Source organism: Miscanthus floridulus, chromosome 1 (genome assembly GCF_019320115.1).
Source record: "Miscanthus floridulus cultivar M001 chromosome 1, ASM1932011v1, whole genome shotgun sequence".
In the NCBI taxonomy this organism is placed as follows: domain Eukaryota; kingdom Viridiplantae; phylum Streptophyta; class Magnoliopsida; order Poales; family Poaceae; genus Miscanthus; species Miscanthus floridulus.
Genome location: NC_089580.1, coordinates 184,569,225 through 184,591,831, shown reverse-complemented (window position 1 = coordinate 184,591,831; position 22,607 = coordinate 184,569,225). Strand labels below are relative to the sequence as shown.

Below are 22,607 nucleotides of genomic sequence, written 5' to 3'. Positions count from 1 at the left end.
GCCCCTCTCGCCATTTTGATGCTTATTTTTTCTTATATATGCGTTTCTTATATGCAACAAAACAAATCTACATCACTCTGCTATTCTACTCGACATCACGTCACAAGAATAAGTTCAAAGACGTAAACTGAAAACCACAAACAACATGTACGTACTCTGATAAATATGGAGCTAGGCTTTTGTCTCATTGGGTAGAACATTTTGTGCTCTATTGCAAAGATCTCCATCGGAGCAATTATTTTTTCAACCATAATTAGCTAGAATGATTAGTGACAGAACAGAAGAAAAGTAGCACCCCAATAAAAGTAAAAAGGGACAAAACTCCTAAATATCCCTAAAGAAATTCCACAGAGAGTTTATTCTTTGAGATGCCATCATCCCAATTCCCAACTCACGATTATGACCTCTGTTAGTTTTAGTAAGTCACGTAACCAACGAGTTGACGTCATCTAGAAGCCAACAAGCAGAATTATGGGCGAAGTACAGGCATAAAAAATGTCATATTTTCGTCCACAGCACATCCAAAGTCCCAAAATGAGTTGCATCATTTGCTACAAAACAAACCCATGTCACACTCTACACAGCTTAAATGATGTGAACTCTGTTATTCTACTCAACATAGCATTCGCATTACAACAGTAAGTTTGAAGATGAAAGAGAAAAAGCACAAACAGCAATAAAAGCTCTGATATACATCACTAATTAAACAGGAGATACTATGGATAAGAAAGCAACTCTTTGATCGTGACAACTTTCTTAAAGCACCAAGTCGTCACGAAGCTTCAACAAAGCCGAACTTGCCAAGCACTGCTGCTGTTTCCTTCCTTGAGCTGCAATTTTGCACTTGGTGTCAAAGATTATTTTTTCTAAGCATTGTGGTAGAAACAATTTCATGCTTCCATCGCTCAATTTGATGAGAACATTTCATTAAAGTTTTGAGGAATTGATACAACTAGTACCGCTTACCTTCCATCTCTCAATATCTTGTAAAATCCTGGTGTTATTAGATCAACAATTGTTGAACCAGCACGCCCAGAAGGAAGTACTCCACCATCAAAGACATATGAACAATGTGGCCATAAACCCTCAAAATCTTTGACACAGACACTACTAGGCTGTCCGCTTAAGTTGGCGCTTGTAAGTGCAAGTGCACTTCCAGCACCATGAGCAATGGATCGTATGAAATCCAGATCCGGCACACGAACTCCAATGCTATCCAAGCCAGGATTAAGTGATGTCTCTAATATGCTGTTTTCACCTAAATGTAAACAAATGAATAGTATGATCAATGCCTGAGCTTGCTTAAGATAGATGCTACATAAAACTAAGGAACACAGTGTGGTAACTGCACCTCGTTTTAGAACAACAGTGACAGGCCCAGGAAGTAGACTATCAAGCAAGCCATGTGGCAAGTGGTCCACTAAAGCAAACCGTGATATGTCTGAGACATCAGCAACACAAATTGCCAGAGGCCGTGTTTGTATGCGCCCTTTGATCTCATAAATACGATTAACTGCTCCCGCAGAGCTGTCATGAAGAGTGTTTTAAGAAACCAAACCAATAAAGAATAAAAAAAAATGAAACACAGCCAATGAAACTCCTAAATGAAATTCTCTTCTTCAAACTTCAAAGGATGAATCAGTACTAATTTCTAGCTGGGGATGAAAGCAGAATCGAAAAGTAACTAAAAGAGAAATATGAAATATTTGTGTATGTTTCCTCTCACTTATTTTTATGGGTACAGATTCCTCATTACTTGATCCTGCAATTATTACAAAAGAACCTAATATTGCTGTATAGCTGTATTGTGTCCTAATATGGGGCAAGTCATATATGCATTAAAGTTCCTATGACACTAGGGGGAAGAAAACACTAACCAGGCATCACACGCAAACCCGTATATGGTATCAGTGGGCACCGCAATCACTTCTCCTCTGTTGATTGCATCAGTTGCTTTCAAGACATGATCTTTTATTGCTGGGAAAATGTTTTCTGCTGTGGCATCTATTCTGTGAGCTGTGCTTTCTGACACCCTAACTGAGCAGGATACTTGAGACTTCGTCTCATATTGAGAGGGTAATCTGCTTACCTTAACAAAGCTGAACATAGAAATGTGTCATCATGTCATTATGCCATGTAGTAATGCCGATAAAAGAAACAAATAGTTCTCCAGTGCACAAAAAAAGAATCTCCATGAAAAACATAATTCTCAAGCAAATAATTTCCATGGAATACTTTATTCCAGTAGCAATACATGACATAATTTGGAAACTGAGGTTGAAGTTCATCATGCCCACAATTTTCTCAGTACTGTTTGTGTCTGCAGTTCACTGGCAAACCAAGAAACCTAAGATCCCAATTTTCTCGTGACTAAAGAATACACAGAATATCAATTAGCAGACCCAATCTATACTAATGATATGAAGTTGGTAGCATGGGGTAACAACAAGCTCAATCAGAATAAAGGTACTACTAGGCCCAGGTGCCCCAGCGCAACAGCAGGGGAAGCGCGGCCACTGGCCTGGGACCCAGATGACAAGGGGACCTGAGCTTGGCCAGCTAGTATTACTTATTTACATATATAAAATATACAAGCACACCAATCTTGATTGTTTTGTTTATATACACCTTTGACCATGGTGCAGCCTTTTGCGTTCCAGCACTAGCCCCCCTCATAGCTTAATGCTTATAAGCTTCCCATATCATGATTCATGATATCCGTTCATAGCTCTCTGCTGAAATTTTGTCTAGCCTAGTCTCTGTTACCACTAAAAGCTCAAATGTGTACTCAAGACAGGCTCTGTTATATACTTATAACTTCAGCGTGCTCCAAAACATCAAATTCATGTGAATTTGTTCCTTGCTTTCATCTCTTATATTATTAATATGTGGTAAGTAACATGTGTATCTGGATGTGGGAAAATAAAGGAAACACGCAAACGAATTAATACACATATTCTGTCAAAAAGATCCTGAATTCTAGACTTGTTAAGAATTTTCTTTCTTTCTTTTGCCTTTGGAATCTAGCACTAACAATATTTCTTGAAGAATAATGAACTGAAATTGAAAACATCTCAATGAAATATCTTTTATTTATTAAAAAATAACAAATTTTTGTTCCCTAACAATAGTTCATGTTCGTGCAATATTTGGAATCGCAATAACCAAAAAAAAAAAAATTGTCTAAGGGCCTCCACCTTTGCTTTGCCCCAGGCCACCAAAATCTCAGGGGCGGCGCTAGCTGCTACTGGTGGGCACTTTTACTTTACAAGATACAGTGATGATCGAATACAAAAGAATCACTTGCCATCACATGATTTGTATCCAGGTAGTTGGGAGGGAACACAACTGTGAAACAAAGGAGCATGAAAACATACCATAGTAATTTAACTGCTAAATAAAGTTAGGCGACCCAGTAATGATACTAACGCGCCAATTTGTGGCAGTGCCGGAGGTATATGTAATTGTCAGGGTCAACTCACCGCCACGAACTTTCCAATTTCAACTGTGAAACCATCAAATCACTCTTCTAAGCAAACAAAAAAAAATTATATTGTGTTAGCACTGCGAAGCCCAGTGCCTGACCCCGGTGCACAATACTCGGCTCCGGTACTGGGCAGTGGCATGCTTATGCGCACTAGCGGAACAACTCATGCTAGATGTACACTCCTACATGCCAATCCTTTGTTTCTATATATACGTATTTAAATAACTGATAATGCCTAATAAGCATATCAAAATTATGAAACGAGGGCATCGAACGATTAGGGAGCAAGCGGAGGAGAATTGACCAGAGATAGACAGAGAGAGATGATAATACCTCCGAGCGAGAGGCCGCCTGGTTGACGGAGCACAGACCAGCGGCAGCCTCTCCCCCGCCGCCTTCGCGCACGCCTTCATCTCCCCTCTCCCCTCTCCCCTCCTCTTTGCCCCCCGCAGGCCGCCGCAAGAGAGGAGAACGAGCAGCGGAGCAGGAGGTGACACGAGGTTTCGAGGCAGCGTCAAACGAGTTCGCCTTGACTAATATCCGACAGGGGTAAGGGGTCCCGTGTCTCTCTGACAGCTGGGCCCCGCGATACCCCTGGCTTCCGGCCTTCCGGGAGTTTGGCACCCGTCTCGGGCTCTTGTGTGAGCTAGGGTTTAGGCACTAAGCGGCGGCGGCGGTGAGGATGGCGGAGGCGGTCGTGAGGTGCCTCCGGGACGGACGGCTCGACGGCGAGCACGCGCCGGCGCTGGCTGTGGAGGGATCACTCCAGTGCTGCCCGCTCGCGGCGGGCGCGATGCTCCACATCGCGGCCGCATTCGCCTCCCTGGTCGCCGCAGGGAAGGCGCAGGCTAGGTTTTGCCAGTCTCTTTGCCTCCTGGTGCGTAGGCTTTGCGTAGATTTGGCTGATGATGTGAATTAGCTTGGTTGTGAATTTTTGGTGGTGCAGGGGGCTGGTGGTCGTGGCATTTGATCGGAGCCCACTGGTGTACCTGGAATTCATGCGGCGCCGCGGCCTCGACACAAATGCTTTGGACCGATGGTATGATCTCACAGAAGCATTTCTGATAAATAGAAGGTGTTTGTTGTGCACGGACCGAATTCGTAAATATTTTTCAGACATGCGGAATGTTACTACTCCGACATGGACATTGGTGTTGGAATTTGACTCCAATTTGGGTCTCCTATTCAGAATATTTTTTTTTTCATGACAAAAGATGTTGGTGCAAAATTGGCAATTTAATAAATTTTGGAGTCATTGCAAAACAAGAGCCTCTTTTGTATCAGGGTGGTGTACTGCCAATGTAGCTCCTCTTAAGCATAGATCAAAGAAGATTCTTATATTAACTAACTTTGTGGAGTGGGAGCTTATGCATTGCCATTCATGCTTAAAATATATCAATAATTTTGATTTTCTGTTGGTCTTGGTTGGTTGAGCACAAATTTAACTATCAGTATCTCAGCGTGTGCAAAATCAAACATTGGATTCTTTGGTAACACAAATACCAGAAACATCTGTAGGGTCACTATGCAAAGAAATTTTAAATTTTAAATTCATAAATGTTCATACAATCTCCTTTCCAATTTAAAATCTGAAGTTGATATACCGAGTTGGCAGTTTGATATGCCATCTGAAGAGTTAAATGCTCAAGCTAACTGGACACTCTTTTGGCACACTATCTGTAAGGCAGAATGCATTCCTTCTGATAAAACGTACATGACAAGTTTACATGCATTCAACAGTGTTCGAATATTGGATTGCTATTCTGACCCCCTTGGATGGAAGCAGAAGATTCAAAATCAGCAGCATCAAGGGAACAGTGCAAAGCAGTTCTCAACAAACAAAGAGAACATTACTGTTTATAGAAGTGTGAAGGATGTTACAAAATTGATGTCCTCCATTACTGAACTTGGAGGAGGTATTATCTGCCATAGAGCGTTTGACCTGTTATTATTCCGTTGTTTCTGCCCTAATCCTAATTTGCTTACATTACTGATGTCAGGTTTTGAAGGAGAAGGCAAAAAGTATTTTTCTGTGGCAGTTGACTCAGTAAGAACTAACTACTTCTCTCTGACATTTTTGTGGGTGGAAACAATACCTGAGTTCGGATTATGTATAGTAACTTTGTTTCCCCCGTTGACAAAACTGGGGTTCCTACTGAGATTAATACCATTTGTTGAAGATTGTTTCATCGTCCATGTTTAATTATCTATGGAACTGATTTGACTAATGTTGTGGAAGTATGAGACATAAATAAACAGGAGATATAGTCTTATACTTCAATGGTTTTGTTATTGGAGTTCAGTTATTGTTCAATAGGTTGAAATTTTGGTGAATCATCATTAGCATATCTTTAACTAACAGCCAAAGCATTATCTCACTAACAACAGAGCAGTATGACATCAATCAAAAGTATTCCACTATTTGCTTTAGTTGGCATTGTTTACTGTTTGAAGGAAAACCCTATATTATCTCTTTATATAATCCAATATTTGAAAAGATGAAAGTCCATTGACTCATTGCTCTTATATATTCAACTTTCATTTGATACTTAACACCAAACATCCTCTATGTTATTTCAGATTAGCTCCATGTTAAGGCATGCTTCAGTGCCATCAATTTCAGGCCTTCTTACTAATCTTCGAAGCCATGGTATCCCTGCTTGTTCTATCTTCCATGCATATCATAGTGTTAGTGTAACCTTCTTGAGCAGCTGAACAGAATTTCTAGCAGTGTAATAATATTTTTGGGGATGTGAATCATCTTTGTCTTTTAGTGTTAGTATAGATCTGCAACATTGTACATGCCTATTTCAAACTCTGGACTTTTAAATGCCTTCAAGTAACACTAAAGTGTATTAATATATATCTGTCCTATTGTAGAACAAGTATCATCAATCTTTTGGATGATACATTCAGACCTCCATGAGCCCAAGGTGCCCCGAGCATTTGAATGTCTTTCCACTATGGTTGCTTGTGTGGAGCCAGCGCTTGTGGATCCTGTTTGTGGAGAGAGTCCTGGAAACTTGTCTGTCCTTGAGCAAAATTATTCAAAAGCAAAATTTATTGTGCGCCTTAAAAGACGAAATGGACGGGTGAAGCACCTTGTAAGGCTCCCTGCTGCTCCAGTGTTCTTATTTTTTTCTTTGCTTCTAAATTCAATTGAGGAAAGCTTGTTGATATTTGGTACAAACCCTACCTGTGCAGTACGAGGACCTGTATATTGAGGGGAATGATATCAAATTTGATTCAACTCCTTCTGTAAGTATAGAAGTGAACCAAAGTCTAGTGCCTAAGGTTAGTTCCTACGCTCTAGATTCTAGAACAATTAAATACTGTTGTGGGCCACTTATGTTAGTTGTTACTCCTATTTACAAATATTGGTCGTTGTTGTAAATTGTGATAAGTTGGTTCAACAGGCTCAGTTCAATCTTGAGCTGTCAGAGAAGGAGCGCAGTGACAGGGCAAATGTTGTTCTTCCTTTTGAACATCAAGGTAAATTTTATATGAAGTAAAGTTATTTCTGAGGGGGAGGTGCATTGCATCTGGAACTTGACTTTCCCACATTTTATCTCAGGAAATGGCGAACCAATTCGTATATATGATGGTCGCCGGTCCCTACCTGAGGCTCAACATGACCTGAGCTTAACCGCACCGGCCCTTGTGGATGAAATAAAAGCTCCCAAATCTGGAACTGCAAAGGGTGAAATACATTACTTCCGTGACTCAGATGACGAGCAACCTGACTCAGATGAAGACCCAGATGATGATTTGGACATATAAAGTGCGAGTGTAGGTGCTCTTTACTTTAGTAGGTGGTATGCGCAGATGAACTTAAAGTATAGGTTTGAATATATATAAGTATGAGCGCTGAGAGTTGCTATCTTTTGTAGGTTAGTATTTTTTTTAGCGCTTCCATGCTTTACCTTGTCGATCGTAGTTGCACAAACCTTGAAGCGCTAAAATTAATGAATTGTATTACTTATTTTAGAGTATGTTTGCACAAATCAACCTTGCTAAGTTTTTGATTGAACTCAAAGAATTTGGTGTTTACATCTGTTTAATATATTGAATGTTTTGCTTCCCATTCTTGGCCACATTGTAGGTAGCAGAAACCTTAGCCAACACTTTTTACTTAGATGAAGTTTGATTGACTAGTTTGTCCAACAAACAAAAAAAAATGCATAAATGACATGTAGGGGCATGGCTGACTATTCCCCCCCCCCCCCCCCCCCCCCCCCCCTCTTTTAGGCTATGTTAAGGCTGAAGTACGCAATAACAATAATTTGGGTGCATAATTCTTTATTAATGAGTTGTTATATTTAATGATATAGGATGATTTTGTTAAAACGAAATCTTACATATGAACTTCAAATGCTCTGATCTCACTGTAACGTGGCTGGGTGAGTCTAAGAGAACTCCTCACGAAATGTAGGCCCAACTATTCGGATTTTGGATTAAAACAATCACATGTATGTTGGTCCCTCGGCTGCGCCGCACAGGTAAGCAGTAAGCTTACCAGCACACTCACTCACTATGGCTAGAAGTAGAAGAAGATATTGAGAACACCTCACACACACACAACACAAGCCCAGCGCTGGCCGAAAGCTCAGCCTCTGGATGTGGCAAACTGAACTGATTTGTTGTATTGCCTTTGGATATAATATATACAACTCTAGCTGTACCTCTACCAGGTACATAGTTGTTGGTGAGTACACCAACTACCTACTACCGGAGTACAAGAGTACACCAACTACTTACTCCTAAGGTATAGAGTACACTAATTATCTACTCCTAAGGTACAAGGGTACACCAATTACCTACTCCTAAAGTATAAAGCTTAGCTCAGTCATCTTCACTCTACATGGCTGAAGTAAACCACTACTATTATGTCCTACTGCCTTACTGCTACAACTACAGGAGCTGGTCGCAGAGCCGATCAGTCTCCAACTCCCAACAGAGAGTGGTCAGTCGAGCCGACCATTCTCCAACAATGGAGAAACGGGAGCAACAGATTATGTCTTACAATTCTTCCCCTAATCCTACTGCTAACCCGATGCCTTGACCTCATCCATGCCAATCATCTTCCTCAGCTCCATGAACCGCAGGCGCCCAAGTGACTTGGTTAGGATGTCAGCAAGCTATCTGTCGGTCTCGATGAACTCGATGACGATCTACCCTCCATCGATACAGTCCCGGAGGAAGTAGAACTTGATGTCAATGTGCTTACTCCGACGTTGAGGACAGGGTTCTTGGTAAGGGCGATGGCGGGCTGGTTGTCCAGCATCAGAGCTGGCAGGTGAGCTTCCTCGTCGGTCAGCTTGCCCAGCAGCCGACGCAGCCAGACAGCCTGGCACGCCGCCCTGGCCGCTGCGACGTACTCCACCTCACACGTCGACAGCGCCATGATCTTTTGCTTCAGCGACTGCCAAGCAATGGGGGCCGCTCCAAAGAAGACAAGCACGCCAGAGGTGCTCCATCGCCCATCAATGTCGCCCGCCATGTCCGCATCGCTGAAGACAGTGAGCTTCGGCTCACCTTCCTTTGCCTTGGGGGTGCCTCACTGAAGACCATGAGCCGCAACCCACCCTTGCCGCCACTTTTGGGGAAGATGATCGCTTGATCGAGCGTCCCCTTGACGTAGCGCAGCAACCTTTTCACTGCCGACCAGTGATCTTCGCGCGGGTCCCCCATGAAACGGTTGACGTACCCAACCGCGAACGTAATGTCCGGTCAGGTATGAGTGAGGTAGCGTAGCCCGTCGACGATGCTCTAGTAGCACGTCGCGTCCACCTTTGCAGCAGTGCTGTGCTTGCTCAGCTTTAGCCGCTCCTCCATCGGAGTCGCGCATGGCTTGCACTCCGCCTGCCACCGCGCTCCAGCAGCTTCTCCACGTAGGCACGCTGACCTAGGGAAATGCTCTGCTTCCCCTGCCTCACCTCGATGCCGAGGTAGTAGGAGAGCGCGCCGAGATCGCTCATCTTGAAACGAACCGCCATCTCGTGCTTGAAACCGTCGATGTCCTCTGCTCACGCTTCGGTGACGATTAAGTCATCCACGTACACGCCGACGACGAGCTCGTCCTTCCCCCGTCGCCGCGTGTAGAGCGCGTGCTCTATAGCACAGCGAGTGAACCCAAGCTTGCCCAAGGTGGCGTCGAGCTTGGCGTTCCACGCCCGAGGGGCCTGTCGTAGCTCGTAGAGCGCCTTGCGCAGCTTGAGCACCTTGTGCTCAGCGCCCTTGACGGCGAAGCCCGGAGCTTGCTTGACGAAGACCGTCTCCGCGAGCTCGCCGTTGAGGAACGCAGACTTGACGTCGAGGTGGTGGACGCGCTAATCCTTCGCTGCTGCCATGGCCAACACGCTGGAGCAAAGACTTCCTCGAAGTCGATGCCCTCACGCTACACGAAGTCATGGGCGATGAGCCAAGCCTATACTTGACAATGGCGCCACGCTCATCCCGCTTCACCTTGTAGACCCACTTCAAGCCGATCGACCTGCGGCCCACCGGTGGATCTACCAGCTCCCATGTGCCATTGTCCTCGATAGCCTTCACCTCTTCCAATATCGTTCGTCGCCAATTGGCGTCGCGTTCAGCCACTGCAAACGTCGGTGGCTCCTCGGCACTAACAAGAAGCAGCTCTGGATCGTCGAGCAGCCGACTCGATAGGCCTGTGGCCCCTGCATTATCGACGATGTTGTCCAGGCTACGGAACCACACCTCCTCACCATCATGGAAGGCATCCATGAACTCACTGATGTCGCTTGGAGGGGAGGTAAACTCGATTGGTGGTCCTCGGCCTCCCTGTTCTACTGGAGTGGTCGGCATCACTGTCGGAGTGGTCGGATCCACTGCTGGAGCGGTCGGCGCCACTCCTAGAGTGGTCGGCTCCACTGCTGGAGCGTTCGACACTACTGCTGAAGTGCTCGGCATCCCCTCTGGAGTTCTCGGCATTGCTGCTGGACCACTCGGCACCACTCCTAGGGTGGTCAGCACTTCTTCTCCAGTGTCTCCACCACCGTGGATAACTAAGTGTTCGACGACGAAGGTGCTGCTCAAGCTGCCAGCTTCCCCAGTGCCCGGACCCTTCCAGTCCCAAGCTGTCATCTCATCGAACACCACATCCCTAGAGATCACAACCTTGCCTCTCTTGGGATCATAAAGGCGATAGGCCTTGCTGCCCTTCTCGTAGCCTAGGAGCACCATCGACGTGCTCCTGTCTTTCAGCTTGCCGAGGTGAGGCTTGGTGTTCTTCACATGGCCGACACAGCCAAATGTCCTGAGGAAGTACATATTCGGCTTGCATCCATGCCAAGCCTTGAACGACGTCTTGCCCTTCAGGGCCTTGGTGGGCGCTCGATTGAGGATAAACATCGCCGTTGTCACCGTCTCTCCCCAGAATTCGGCCGGCATCTTCTTAGCCTTCATCATGGATCGAGCCATGCCGACCATCGTCTAGTTCCGCTACTCCACCACGCCATTCTGCTGTGGCGAGTACGGCGCGGTGTGGTGTCGCACTACGCCCTGATCCGCACAGTACGCAGCGAACTCCACCGAAGTGAATTCACCGCCGCGATCAGTTCGCCGCACGCGTAGCTTCTTGCTGCTCTCTGCCTCCGTGCGTGCCTTGAACTTCTTGACCGCTTCCACCGCCTCGGTCTTGCTTGTTAGAAGCTGCAGCCATATGTACCGACTGCAGTCATCCACCAGCAAGATGAAGTACATGCGCCCATCGGACGTCGCCGATGTGATCGGCCCACAGAGGTCACCATGGACCAGCTCGAGGGCCTCTGCCGCACGGTACTTCGCCATCTTCGGGAACGACAGCCTTTTTGCTTCCCGACCAAGCAGCTGTCACAAAGCTCGCCTACGTGCTCTATGTGAGGCAACCCAATCACCATCCTCTCTAGCCGATCAAGAACGTCGAAGCTAAGATGTCCATACCGGGCATGCCACAGCCATGGCTCCTTCGTGCGTCGTGCAGCCAAGCAGATGGGCTGCTCCACCTTCAGGTCGAGCAGGTACAGCCGGTTTCAGGACCTCTTCACCTTGGTAAGAAGCCGCTGCTCCCGGTCCCTGATCCTGAGGACGCTGTCCTTAATCAGTACCTCGTTGCCGCGCTTATCCAGTTGGCCAATGCTGATGATGCTTGAACGTAGCTGCGGGATGTAATATACATCTGTCAGAGCGCGGTGCTCGTCGTTCTGGCACCTGAAGATGATGGTGCTGCGTCCTCGGATCGTCACCCTTGAGCTGTCACCGAACTTCAGCGTGCCGATCACGTTGCCGTCGAGCTCGAAGAAGGTTTCCTTAGAGCCCGTCATGTGGTTGCTGGTGCCAGAGTCCAGGTACCACCGCTGCTCCATCTCACCACCCACACGTTCGAGGTGGACTTGGGAGCGCGGTTCGTCGAGGTGGACAGCCTTCAGAGCCTTGCCGTGCCCTTCCACCGCCACCACCTCTCCCTTCTCCTTCGCCTTAACGTCGTGCAATGCACAAAACGTCATCATCAGGAGAGTGGCCTCATCATCCTCATCAGCCTGCGTTAAATGAGCCTTAACCTTCTTCTCTTGCTTACGATTTGGGCACTCCTTTGCCTAATGGCCCGTCTTCCTGCAGCGCCGGTAGGCGTTGGGGTCGACCTTCTTCTTCTCCGAAGAAGAAGCCTTACCGCGGCGCTTGCCATCGCCACCGCGGCCGGAGGAGGTTTCCTCGGACTTCTTCTCCTTCATCCGGGCAACCCACTCCTCCTCTGTCAGCAGCAGCTTGCCGCTGTCCGTCGATACTGTGGCCTGCTCCATGCGCTCGTCCACCACCCGCAGACGGCCTGTCACATTCTCAATGGTGAGGGTGGACAAGTCCAGCATCGTCTCTATAGAGAGAGCAATCTGGATGTAGTTCGCCGGCACGTAGTGGAGGTACTCGGAGACCGCCTCTTCTTCGTCGATGGTGACACCGTGGCTCCTCAGCTTGCTGAAGAGCGTTTGCAGGCGGAGGAAGAAGTCCTCCACCGACTCACCATCCTTGAACTTGAGGTTAGTGTACTCCTGCTTCAGCAGCTAGGCTGTCGCCTTCTTTGCGCGGTCGGAACCGACGCGCATCGCCGCAATAGCCTCCAACGTCTCCTTAGCAGAGCTCTTCGCCCCCAACGGCTCCTTGTACTCCGCTGGCACAGCAGCGATGATGGCTTCCAATGCTGACATGTCGTCTTCTTCGTTGTCGTTGCCCTTGTCAATGGCATTCTAGAGCCGTCGGGCTCTGAGCTTGACCTTTATGGTCGCTGCCCACTTGTCATAGTTGGTGCGAGTCAGCGTCGGCCAACTGGTGCCGTTGACCTCCTGCACCGGCGACGACGCTTGTACGGCTTCGATACCACTTGTTGGTCCCTCGGTTGTCCTGCACAGGTAAGCAGTAAGCTTTTTCAGCACACTTATTCACTATAGTTAGAGGTAGAAGAAGATATTGAGAACAGCTCACGCACACAGCATAAGCCCAGTGCTGGCTGAAAGCTATGCCTTTGGATGTGGCAAACTGAACTGATTTGCTGTATTGCCTTTGGATAGAATATATACAACTCTAGTTGTACCTGTACCAGGTACATAGTTGTTGGTGAGTACATCAACTACCTACTACCGGAGTACAAGAGTACACTAACTATTTACTTCTAAGGTATAGAGTACACCGACTACCTACTCCTAAGGTACAAGAGTATATCAACTATCTACTCCTAAGATATAAAGCTTAGCTCAGTCATCTCCACTCTACATGGCTAAAGTAAACCACCACTACTTGTCCTGTTCGTTTGGCTGATAAGCCATGACTGAAAGTATTGTTGGCTGATTTGTTGTGAGAGAAAAATATTGTTCGTTGACTGAAAAAGTACGACTTATAAGCCAAGCTAACAGGACGACTATGGCCTACTGCCTTACTGCTACAGCTACAAGAGCTGGTCGACAGAGCCGATCAGTCTTCAACTCCCAACAGGGAGTGGTTGGCCGAGTCGACCATTCTCCAACAATAGAGAAACGGGAGCAGCAGATTATGTCTTTCAATGTATATATATGGAAAAACAAATTGGAATGTTACAGTTAGCGACAACGGCATACAAATTGGAATGTTACAGTTAGCGACACGGGCATGTTGTGTGGTACTCTTAACCAGTTAGTTAGGCCTTAATGGCGGCCTCTGATTTGGAGTCGAGGTCCACCGTCTGCACGATGGGCTCCTTGAGCGACGCGTGCTTGACGGTGACCTGGTACTCGCCGTGGAAGAGCTCGGCCTCGAACACACCCTTGCTGTCCGTCTTGGGCTTCTCGGGCACTTTCCTCCACTCGTCCAGGAGCTTGTCGACGACGTCCCCCTGCGGCAGGTTCTTGAAGTTGTTGTCGGTGAGGCACATGACGTAGCAGCCCTTGGCGTGCCAGGCCGCCCACAGGACGATGCCCTTGACGCCTGGGTGGCCGAACCCCTCCCTCATCACCTCCTCCAGGAACTCCACCTGCTTGGGCCCCTTGGTGACGTCCACCTCGGTGAGCCAGATGGGCACCTTGGCCGCCGCGAGCGTGTCCAGGGAGCCCCTCATGTAGGGGATGTTGGGCTTGTCGAAGTGGCTCTCCAGGCCGATGCCGTACTTGAGGTCCTCGTTGCCCGGGTACGACTGGATCTGCTTCAGCTTGGCCAGGTACTTGGTTGGCAGCGGCGCCAGGTCGCAGGGCTGCTCGATGGTGTTGAACTCGTTCATGAACAGGATTGGCTTGCTGTCCAGCTTGGCCACCTCCTTGAAGATCTCCCCGGACGCGTCCTTGCCGAGCTTGTCCTCGAAGAAGCTGAAGTGGAGGTTCTCGTTCACCACGTCCCAGTGGATGACCTTGCCGGCGTAGCGGGAGACGACGCTCTTGAGGTGCTTGGCCACGGCGGCCTTGAGCTTGTCGGTGCTGAGCTTGCTCACCCACGGCATCTGGTGGCTCTGGTCGTCCCAGAACACGTTGTGGCCACGCACCTTGATGTTGTGCTTCTCCGCCAGCTCCAACATCTTGTCCGCCACCTCGAACCCTTCCTGCCCCTCGTTGTACTCCGTGCTGTACCACTTCATCTCGTTCTCCATCGTCGCCCACTTGAACCGCTTCGTGAACCACTCCTCGTACTTGGGCATGTCCAGGATCTCCTTGGTCATGGCGTTGCCCAGGGGGAAGCCCTTGGCCACCCACTCCACAGACAGCTCCGCGTCCGGCAGTGGCTTGCCGCCGCACTCCACCGTGATCTTCACCTTCTTCTTGCGTTCCTGCATTCGAATTCAGTATATATATTTCAACGGCTCATTGAGACCGATGATTCCACTAGCATTCCATTCTGGGTCTGCATTGAGTGGGAAACCTTGGCGACGACTTCATCGCGGTGAGCGTTCCATTCTTCAAAGCTGAAGCCCTGCAGCGCTATGCTCTCCGCCATGATCTCCGCGGTTGAGTTGCTCTGCACGCATTGTTAGCTTCCATATATCAGTTCTTCTTTCATCCACGTCTCGTTGGACTGATTAACTCCCTTTCATAATTTGCAAAGATTGTCCTGCCACCTATTACATTACCTGGAAGAAGAGATCGCCCTTGCCTTCGGCGAAGGAGGTGGCTCCACCCTTGAGCAAGGTCCAGCAGCCGGACTGGGCCACGATCGCGCCGGCGGTGTTGAACTTGCCATCGGGCGTCACGATTATGGCAGTGATGTCGCCGGTGCCCTTGGAAAACTTGAGCCAAACTGGGAGCACACGCACAAAACGTCTGTCCGTTTAGCTGCATCATCTTCGACGCCTGGTGGTCGACTGATCACAGAGATCTCGGGATAAATGAATTGGACAATTATATGAGTGCGGATTACCGGAGAGTGCGTAGTGGTGGTCCTTCCTGAGCTCGACCTTGAGGACGGAGCCCTTGACAGGGCACTTCTTGCTGCCAGAGTCGGCGGCGCTGATGATGCCGCCTCCATACAGAGGTTTCTCCGGCTCCTTGATGCACTGCAATGCAAAGCAACGGTGTCGAGCAGGGCCAGTCAGTCGCGGACCAGGGCATATAAGTGCCGATGGAAACGACTCAGCTCACAGGGGTGGGAAGGTTTTACTTGGGGCATGTGCTGCTTACCTCAATGTTTGCTGAGTAGTCATAGGGGACCTTTCCTGATGATTTCTTTGAGGAATCGTCGGCCTTTTCTGATGTTTCCTTGGAGGAATAGCCACCGCCCTTTTCTGATGGCTGTTCTGAAGAATAGCCCTTTTTTGAAGTGACCAAGGATCCTGCGTCGAGAGGAGAGATGGTTATGCATCACAGCATCAGAACCTTTTTTTTTTGGAAATTTCAACATCAGAACTTTTGATCTTGCACATTTTCTGTCGACCAACTTCATCCGTTGTTTGTCTATAAGAATCCTCTAAAGTGAATTGTTATGCCCGGAGTTTGTACATAGGTTAATTAGAGATTTCTCACTAATGTAAAATTGTAAAAATCAATATGTTCTTTATGCTTATACATATTGATTGAGTCAGTAATTTTGCTATTACATTTGAAAAAGAAAATGCATAGTTAAAGCTAATTAGAAAGAACTAACCTTCAAATAGCACGATCAACAAGATGAAGACCAACTTTCCTGTGGAAACCATCATATTTCTTTTGACGCTCTACGATGGGCACCGTAGACTTTGAAAGGTTTCTGTTTATATAGTAGCTTTTAGAAGAGAGAATGACGGGGGACCAAAGAGCTATATTTGGTCTTAACTTTTGTTCAAGATTAAAATGTAATAAGGTGGGATAAAAATAGTAGGAAGGCCGTTTCACATATAGGGAGGGTAACATTACTCCTAAGTAACGCATCGCATGCCCAGCCCCACGGTTGGTCACTATCCAGGGTAATGCACGTTGTTGGGAACAATTGCATACATCAGCTTATGTGTATTGCTACAATGCTACTCCCTCCATCATAAATACTACATGTGTTTGGACAAGTTTTGTTCAAACATTTGAAACTTTAACTGTTACTTACTTTTATTTAAGATAATTAGGGCCAAGAAAGTCATATGGCGACTCCAAATAGTAATGACGTTGCAGAGCACATGTTAGTCACAATAACTTGTTGTTATTAATTACTAAAACCAAATTGAGGGCCTAGATGATTTCAAAAGTATCAATACCGTCAGTGTGATCCTTTTATTGTTAACTTACATCAATAGTATTTATACATTTAATTCAGTAGTTAACCTAAGTAGAAAGAGTATTATCCTTTTCAACCCCGTTGCAATGGGGCTTCTTGCCCTGTTTTGAATTTTGATTTGACACGGCGCATCTCCGTTAAGCTAGCTTTAGCAAAATTAATAGCCTCGTACTAGTAGGTAATGAGATTGGTAATGTTTGTTCTTGTAAGATTGGTGTCCACAGGCACAGGGGTGAGATAGAGCTATAGAAGGATGTATATCTATATTGAAGAACAAATCGAATTCCTCCTCTGTTTTATATGAACATCACATGGATCGCCTCACCAGGAATTCTATCTCTCGGGCGCCCTATATATGTATGTGTATGTATATGACTGACTGACGACATCACAAACCACAATACCCTAGAATCTAGACCCACAATCATGCACATGCACATGTGTATGCGTATGTATATCAATCCCCTCCTAGCTTAGTAGTAGGAGTACTAGGAAGGAGGCTACTTATATAGGAGCTAAGGCAGCTAGACGTGTATGGTGTACTCGCTATCGGGGTCGGTCTCCCTGTCGACGCTCAGGCTCTGCACCACGGTGGAGTTGGCCACCGGGTGGCTGACGGTGACCTTGTAGTCCCCGTGGAACAGCTCGGCCTCGTAGTATCCGTTGGCGTCCGCCACGGCGGCGTGCGAGTGCGTCATCCACTCCGCGATGAGCTTGTCGACGACGTCGCCGGTGGGTAGGTTCCTGAAGTTGCTGTCGGTGAGGCACATGACGTAGCAGCCCTGCGGGTGGCGCGCCGTCCAGAGGATGATGCCGTGCACGGCCGGGTGCGCGTACACCTCCCTGAGTATCTGCTCCAGGTATTGCGCCTGGTTGGGCCCCGGCGCGACGTCGATCTCGGTGAGCCAGATGGGCGCGTTAGCCTCGGACATGGTGTCGAGCGCGGCGCGGATGTAGGGGATGCTGGGCACGGAGAAGTGGCCCTCCAGGCCGATGGCCATCCTAGCGTCGTTGGTGTTGCTCGGGAACTTCTTGATCTGGAACAGCTTGCCCAGGTACTTGCTGGGCCCGGCCATCGGGTCGCCGGGCCACTCCAGCGTGTTGTACTCGTTCATGGACATGAGCGCCTGCGCGTCCAGCTGGTGCGCCTTGCCGTAGAACTCCGCCGACGCGTCCCACCCGAACTTGCCCTCGAAGAAGTTGAAGTGGAGGTTCTCGTTCACCACGTCCCACGCGATCACCTGCCCGGCGTACCGCGACATCACCGACTTGATCCGCCGCGCCGTCGCCTGCTGGAGCTGCTGGTACGACAGCGACTGCACCCAGGACGGCTGCTGGCTCGGCTGGTCCCAGAACACGTTGTGGCCGCGCACCGCGATGCCGTGGCTCTTGGCGAACCTCAGCATCGCGTCGGGGACCGAGTAGTCTTCGCGCCCCTGCACTTGCTCCGTGCTGTACCACTTCATCTCGTTCTCGAACGTGGTCACCGTGAACCGCGACGTGAACCAACGCTGGTACGCCGGGCTCTGCAGGATCTCCGCGCTCATGGCCGACCCCAGCGGGAAGCCGTTCCGGACGTGCTCGATGCGCACCTGCGCGCCCGGCACGGGCTTGCCGGAGGAGTCCCTGGCGCGGAGCCGCACCGTCTTCTTGCGCGCCGACTTGATGGCCGCGTGGTGGTGCGCCGCCCACTCCTCGCGGGAGAAGGGCTGCAGCGAGACGTTGTCCACCCATATGTCCACCGTCGTCGTGTTGCTCTGCATCCAGCGGACCCATAAGTTCTTGTGAGTTGTAAGAACAGAGCATAGCCTGACAGTAACAGCTTCTCTTCTTGCAACGAACATTCATGCGTGCGTTTAGTTTACCTCGAAGTAGAGTTCTGCTGCTCCGGAGGCGGGGGCGGTGAGGCCGCCTTTGAGAATAGACCAGCAGCCGGACCGCGCTTCGACGCCGCCGGCGTGGATGAAGTCGCCGTTGGTCTTCACCACAGCTCTGATATCGGCGCTACCATTGCTGACCTGCAACCAAGCTGCATATACCAGAAGAAAAAACACAAAATTAATAAGCTGATTTTTCGTTCATCGCTGCTGCGACCAATTTTTTCCCCCGGAAGCCGGAGCTCACTCACTGACCTGACAGAGTGTAGTGCGTGTCATTCTGCAGGTACACCTTCTGGCTGACGCTCTGGTACGGCCGGGTCCGGTTGCGCGCCACGCCGTAGCTGTTGCCGCTCGCTGACAAGCCTTCCTCGACGGCGCCGTACCCGAACGACGACCAGCCCTGGAGGCCGGCGCTGAAGTTGGCGTTCCGGAGGATGCCGCCGCCGTACTGAGGCTCCAGCGGCTCCGGCAAGCACTGCGCCCACACGTTTCGCAGCACGAGCGTTCAGGTCAACACAAGTTTCACCCTCCGTATAACAGTAAAGTTACAAAAAAAATTGTTTGAACGGCAGTAAAGTCACCCTGGACAGTAAGATGGGTGTAGTATAACTGTCAAAAGTGCCAGGCCTGTCAAGATCCCAGTAAAAGCCGTTGAAAAGTTTGTGTACGGTAACTAACTGTGAACTAAAGTAGACTATTAGGATGCTACTACGCACATGCCAGATTTTAGTTTGGTGCACTGTCACTCATTTGCAGCCCCATATATATGTAGCTATTGGTCTATTTCAACTTTTCTTTTGGATTATTTGACTACAGGTCAACTAGTACTAGAAGCACATATACATACTCCTATATCCTGTTTGACTCGCCTGCAAAAGCCCAAGTGATCGCGTATCTAACTGACGCCTAACATAGGACTAACAAACGAAACCACGTTCTACTTGGCACAAGAAACAATTGGGGTGGCTGACTGTGAAACCAAATTGTGGTGTGCAGAATAACTGAAAGCAATAAGTCACTTTTAGGCCCTTGTTTGGAAGCCCCTGACTTTCCTATCCTGCCCTGGACGGATTCACACACGAGTAGACCTCTTTTTCTTTTTTAAGGGGCCTCTTTTGAACCGAGAGGGAGTGAGCCGATTGATTGATGAAAAAAATATATCTTCACCAACCAAATTAACCTGAATAAGTTAAGCTGCAGGTGAGGATCAGTGATCTGTCCAATAAGCTAGCCTCAGTGGTGGCCTGCATGAGAGCATGATCTGGTGTGTGGCAGACACTGGGGTACACACGCCCTCCCCTGCTTGGCGTGCACCAGAAACGCAAGCGAAAAGGGGCTCTGGTTTTTTGACCGTGTCGACATGTCAGGAGGCACACGCCGATATACAAATATAGGCTGTGTTTAGTGGTAGGAATTTGGATTTTGGGGCTACTGTAGCACGTTCGTTTTTATTTGGCAAATAGTGTTCAAACATGGACTAATTAGGCTCAAAACGTTCGTCTCGCAATTTCCCACCAAACTGTGCAATTAGTTTTTCTTTTCGTCTACATTTAATGCTCCATGCACGGGCCGCAAACATTCGATGTGACAGGTACTGTAGCAACTTTTTAGAAGTTGGGGTGGAACTAAACAAGGGCATAATAAAGATGTGTTGACACACAGAAAGTCAGAACACAACAGTCAGGTAGTCAGCAAAGTTAGTTGTATGTGCGTGCACATAGGCTGATTGCGGCACACCGATCAGTGGGTTGGTTTTTGGTTGCTAACTTGCTATAAGTGGGGGGTCGGCGCTTTGCATGATTATGAGTCGGACGCATTTGGGGGCATCGGCTAACTTTTCCAAGTAATTTTTCAGAAGCTAGTGTGCGTTTTGATGATGATCTGATGACATACAGAGGTGGTTCATCGGACCGGGTCAAGAACTCAAAAACGAGACGGCATGGGCATGGCATGTGGTTAGGCACCTGGCCAACTTACTTATTCTGTCCTTGTTGGAAATATTTGGTCCTGTTCGATCGGGGAGGGAAAATTTGGCAGAATGGCTGTGAATTCTTGTTGCTCCTACTTGTTTGGTCCATCTGCACCTACCCATGATCGATGTGCGTGCATGCTGCCCGATCAAAAGGGGTACTATACTAAATTCAAATCAACCAAAAAGCTACACACACTTGTATATATGAACGAGGTGTAACCTTCTTGTCCTGTGTTCACATGGCCGATAGACTGGGCCTAGTTAAAGAAAGTTCGCATGATGATTCTATTATCACTAATAAAACATTTAATTTGTGACCTGCGCGCGTGCCTACATACGCGACATGTCAAAATCCCGTCCCCACAGTGAGTGTTGAGTGCCTCATCAGTGGACTCCGACCCGCACAAATGAGCCACGGGAGGAGGCGAAACCAGCAAGCAGCAGCAGGCTAGACAAGTATTCTTGTGTTGTGTGCGCAGCTAGTGCACGAAATGGCCCACGCACACGCATGTCACCTGTCAGTTACATGTCACGCGCGCGCGCGCCGCCGCCGGCGACAGGCAACTAACGACGGCCGGTGTTAACCGGCCGCGCCGCCCCTGCCACTCAGGGATAGGATGCGTGACATGCGCAATGCGATGATGTGAAGCTGATGGTGGCTCTGGTGGATCCATGCAGCACGGTAACAAAGTTCGGCAGCCGGGCACGTCACAGGTATGTATGGATGAGCTAGCTACTAGCTTAGAGAGGGAGGGAAGAAGGAGAGAGGCCGGTTAGTTAGGCATGCATACCTCAGAGCTCGACGAGTAGTCGTAAGGAAGAGATTGCACCACGCGAGCAACTGCGAGGAGATGAAGAAGAAAGTCGATGTGGTTAGTTTTTCACCCATAACCAATACAGTTGTTTCCACTCAACTGAACGAGAGAAAGCTAGAGCGAATTGAAGAAGAGCCTAGCTAGCTAGCGAATGGCGGCTAGTTCGATCGAGCTTTACCACTCAGCATGGCGACCCACAGCAGCGACTGGAACAAGGCTTGGGCTCTCCCCATTGCTGGAACCCCCCTCTCTTCCATTCTCTCTCTCTCTCTCTGTGTACTGAGATGGCCGAATGAAGAGGCAGAGAGAGATGCTGGAGAGAGGGAGGATCGGAGGCTGATGAGCCGAGCTGCTGATTGCACCGTGCATGCCGCAGCATCTGCTTGGGCTATTTATAGAGGTTTGTTGGCTAGCTTGCTCCACTGCACCACCACGGCCGGCCGGTAGCTTGCGGCCTAGCGATAGCGAGGAATAGGAGTTGCTTGGTTCCCGCTTCCCGCTGCTGGTTAGTTATGTTTAGACGGCCGATGGGAGAAAAAACGTACGTAATGGTCTTGGGCCGTGTGGTGTGATTTCTTCCTTTTGCGCGCGCGCGCATGGAGTACGTCAAACCAATCGCTACGGCTCTACCGTCCGGCCGGATCCCCGCTGTGTGCGCTCTAGAGCTTCCTTTTTGACCCCGTTCCGCCACTCGTCTCCACTGACGAGGACCTCCTGCGGCGGGTCCACCGGGCCATCGGTATAACGGATTTCTGACGTCATTATTGTTTCATTTCATTCATCCAAACCAGCACAGGTAGAGAAATGACTTTTGATCAACTTCGAAATTTGGCTTTAGTCCCGGTATTTTTCGCGCCCGGGACTAGAGAAACCTTTAGTCCCAGTTGGTAGCTCCAACCGGGACTAAAGGTCCATCCCAACAGCTATTGCGGCAGGCTTTTGCTGCAGGGGACCTTTAGTCCCGGTTGGACCCGGTTGGAGCTACCAACCGGGACTAAAGGTTAACTTTTACTCCTGGTTGGTCCCTCCAACCAGGAGTAAAAGTCTACTCCTGGCTGAAGGCTCCGCCCGAAACTAGAAAGGGACCTTTAGTCCCGGTTAGAGCTACCAATTAGGAGTAAAAGTCTACTCCCGGCTGGAGATTCCGTTCAGAACTAAAAAGGGACCTTTAGTCCAGTTGCTGTCTCTAACCGGGACTAAAGGTTCCTACGAGGCCGATATGTGTATAAGTCATCGTCACGGCCGGGGCCGGGGGTCAAACGGAA

General features: G+C 48.7%; 5 protein-coding genes across 5 annotated transcripts; 1 reads left to right on the top strand and 4 right to left on the bottom strand.

Moving 5' to 3' along the window:
• Positions 1-491: 491 nt before the first annotated feature.
• On the bottom strand, positions 492-4,051 carry LOC136505021 (uncharacterized). The gene is made up of 5 exons (XM_066500089.1): positions 3,821-4,051; positions 1,878-2,099; positions 1,352-1,527; positions 967-1,258; positions 492-830 (listed from the first exon to the last, which is right to left on the bottom strand). Exons 1-5 carry the CDS (start codon positions 3,898-3,900, stop codon positions 773-775), a joined length of 828 nt encoding a protein of 275 aa, XP_066356186.1. The 5' UTR covers positions 3,901-4,051; the 3' UTR covers positions 492-772.
• A 102-nt stretch (positions 4,052-4,153) lies between these two features.
• LOC136505013 (elongator complex protein 5-like) lies at positions 4,154-7,535 on the top strand. The gene is made up of 9 exons (XM_066500077.1): positions 4,154-4,339; positions 4,434-4,526; positions 5,228-5,403; positions 5,488-5,534; positions 6,068-6,137; positions 6,368-6,591; positions 6,692-6,781; positions 6,904-6,979; positions 7,062-7,535. Exons 1-9 carry the CDS (start codon positions 4,170-4,172, stop codon positions 7,265-7,267), a joined length of 1,152 nt encoding a protein of 383 aa, XP_066356174.1. The 5' UTR covers positions 4,154-4,169; the 3' UTR covers positions 7,268-7,535.
• A 3,982-nt stretch (positions 7,536-11,517) lies between these two features.
• On the bottom strand, positions 11,518-12,687 carry LOC136468094 (uncharacterized). Its single transcript, XM_066466968.1, has 3 exons — positions 12,598-12,687; positions 12,319-12,513; positions 11,518-12,024 (listed from the first exon to the last, which is right to left on the bottom strand). The coding sequence occupies exons 1-3, from the start codon at positions 12,685-12,687 to the stop codon at positions 11,518-11,520; spliced, it is 792 nt and encodes a 263-aa protein (XP_066323065.1).
• An 827-nt stretch (positions 12,688-13,514) lies between these two features.
• LOC136505005 (endo-1,4-beta-xylanase 5-like) lies at positions 13,515-16,159 on the bottom strand. Its single transcript, XM_066500067.1, has 6 exons — positions 16,076-16,159; positions 15,613-15,764; positions 15,353-15,488; positions 15,066-15,232; positions 14,858-14,953; positions 13,515-14,765 (listed from the first exon to the last, which is right to left on the bottom strand). Exons 1-6 carry the CDS (start codon positions 16,128-16,130, stop codon positions 13,650-13,652), a joined length of 1,722 nt encoding a protein of 573 aa, XP_066356164.1. The 5' UTR covers positions 16,131-16,159; the 3' UTR covers positions 13,515-13,649.
• A 754-nt stretch (positions 16,160-16,913) lies between these two features.
• Positions 16,914-21,685, bottom strand: LOC136504999 (endo-1,4-beta-xylanase 5-like). Its single transcript, XM_066500058.1, has 5 exons — positions 21,521-21,685; positions 21,319-21,368; positions 18,808-19,030; positions 18,541-18,704; positions 16,914-18,432 (listed from the first exon to the last, which is right to left on the bottom strand). The coding sequence occupies exons 1-5, from the start codon at positions 21,597-21,599 to the stop codon at positions 17,200-17,202; spliced, it is 1,749 nt and encodes a 582-aa protein (XP_066356155.1). The 5' UTR covers positions 21,600-21,685; the 3' UTR covers positions 16,914-17,199.
• Between the last annotated feature and the right edge of the window lie 922 nt (positions 21,686-22,607).

What these genes read in the sequence shown, in the direction of transcription:
- LOC136505005 (XM_066500067.1), bottom strand. Translation starts at nt 16,130, where the DNA reads ATGATGGTTTCCACAGGAAAGTTGGTCTTCATCTTGTTGATCGTGCTA. An exon ending in ACTACTCAGCAAACATTGAG is followed by an intron (nt 15,489 to 15,612) that starts GTAAGCAGCACA and finishes TTTGCATTGCAG; the next exon opens with TGCATCAAGGAGCCGGAGAA. An exon ending in AGGGCGATCTCTTCTTCCAG is followed by an intron (nt 14,954 to 15,065) that starts GTAATGTAATAG and finishes CAATGCGTGCAG; the next exon opens with AGCAACTCAACCGCGGAGAT.
- LOC136505021 (XM_066500089.1), bottom strand. Translation starts at nt 3,900, where the DNA reads ATGAAGGCGTGCGCGAAGGCGGCGGGGGAGAGGCTGCCGCTGGTCTGT. An exon ending in CACTGTTGTTCTAAAACGAG is followed by an intron (nt 1,259 to 1,351) that starts GTGCAGTTACCA and finishes GTTTACATTTAG; the next exon opens with GTGAAAACAGCATATTAGAG. An exon ending in AAGATATTGAGAGATGGAAG is followed by an intron (nt 831 to 966) that starts GTAAGCGGTACT and finishes GCAAAATTGCAG; the next exon opens with CTCAAGGAAGGAAACAGCAG.
- LOC136505013 (XM_066500077.1), top strand. Translation starts at nt 4,170, where the DNA reads ATGGCGGAGGCGGTCGTGAGGTGCCTCCGGGACGGACGGCTCGACGGC. An exon ending in TTTCTGTGGCAGTTGACTCA is followed by an intron (nt 5,535 to 6,067) that starts GTAAGAACTAAC and finishes ATGTTATTTCAG; the next exon opens with ATTAGCTCCATGTTAAGGCA. An exon ending in TCTTCCTTTTGAACATCAAG is followed by an intron (nt 6,980 to 7,061) that starts GTAAATTTTATA and finishes ATTTTATCTCAG; the next exon opens with GAAATGGCGAACCAATTCGT.
- LOC136504999 (XM_066500058.1), bottom strand. Translation starts at nt 21,599, where the DNA reads ATGGAAGAGAGGGGGGTTCCAGCAATGGGGAGAGCCCAAGCCTTGTTC. An exon ending in CACGCACTACACTCTGTCAG is followed by an intron (nt 18,705 to 18,807) that starts GTCAGTGAGTGA and finishes TGGTATATGCAG; the next exon opens with CTTGGTTGCAGGTCAGCAAT. An exon ending in CAGCAGAACTCTACTTCGAG is followed by an intron (nt 18,433 to 18,540) that starts GTAAACTAAACG and finishes CGCTGGATGCAG; the next exon opens with AGCAACACGACGACGGTGGA.
- LOC136468094 (XM_066466968.1), bottom strand. Translation starts at nt 12,687, where the DNA reads ATGTCAGCATTGGAAGCCATCATCGCTGCTGTGCCAGCGGAGTACAAG. An exon ending in CTGCTAAGGAGACGTTGGAG is followed by an intron (nt 12,514 to 12,597) that starts GCTATTGCGGCG and finishes ACTAACCTCAAG; the next exon opens with TTCAAGGATGGTGAGTCGGT. An exon ending in CCACCCTCACCATTGAGAAT is followed by an intron (nt 12,025 to 12,318) that starts GTGACAGGCCGT and finishes CATTTAACGCAG; the next exon opens with GCTGATGAGGATGATGAGGC.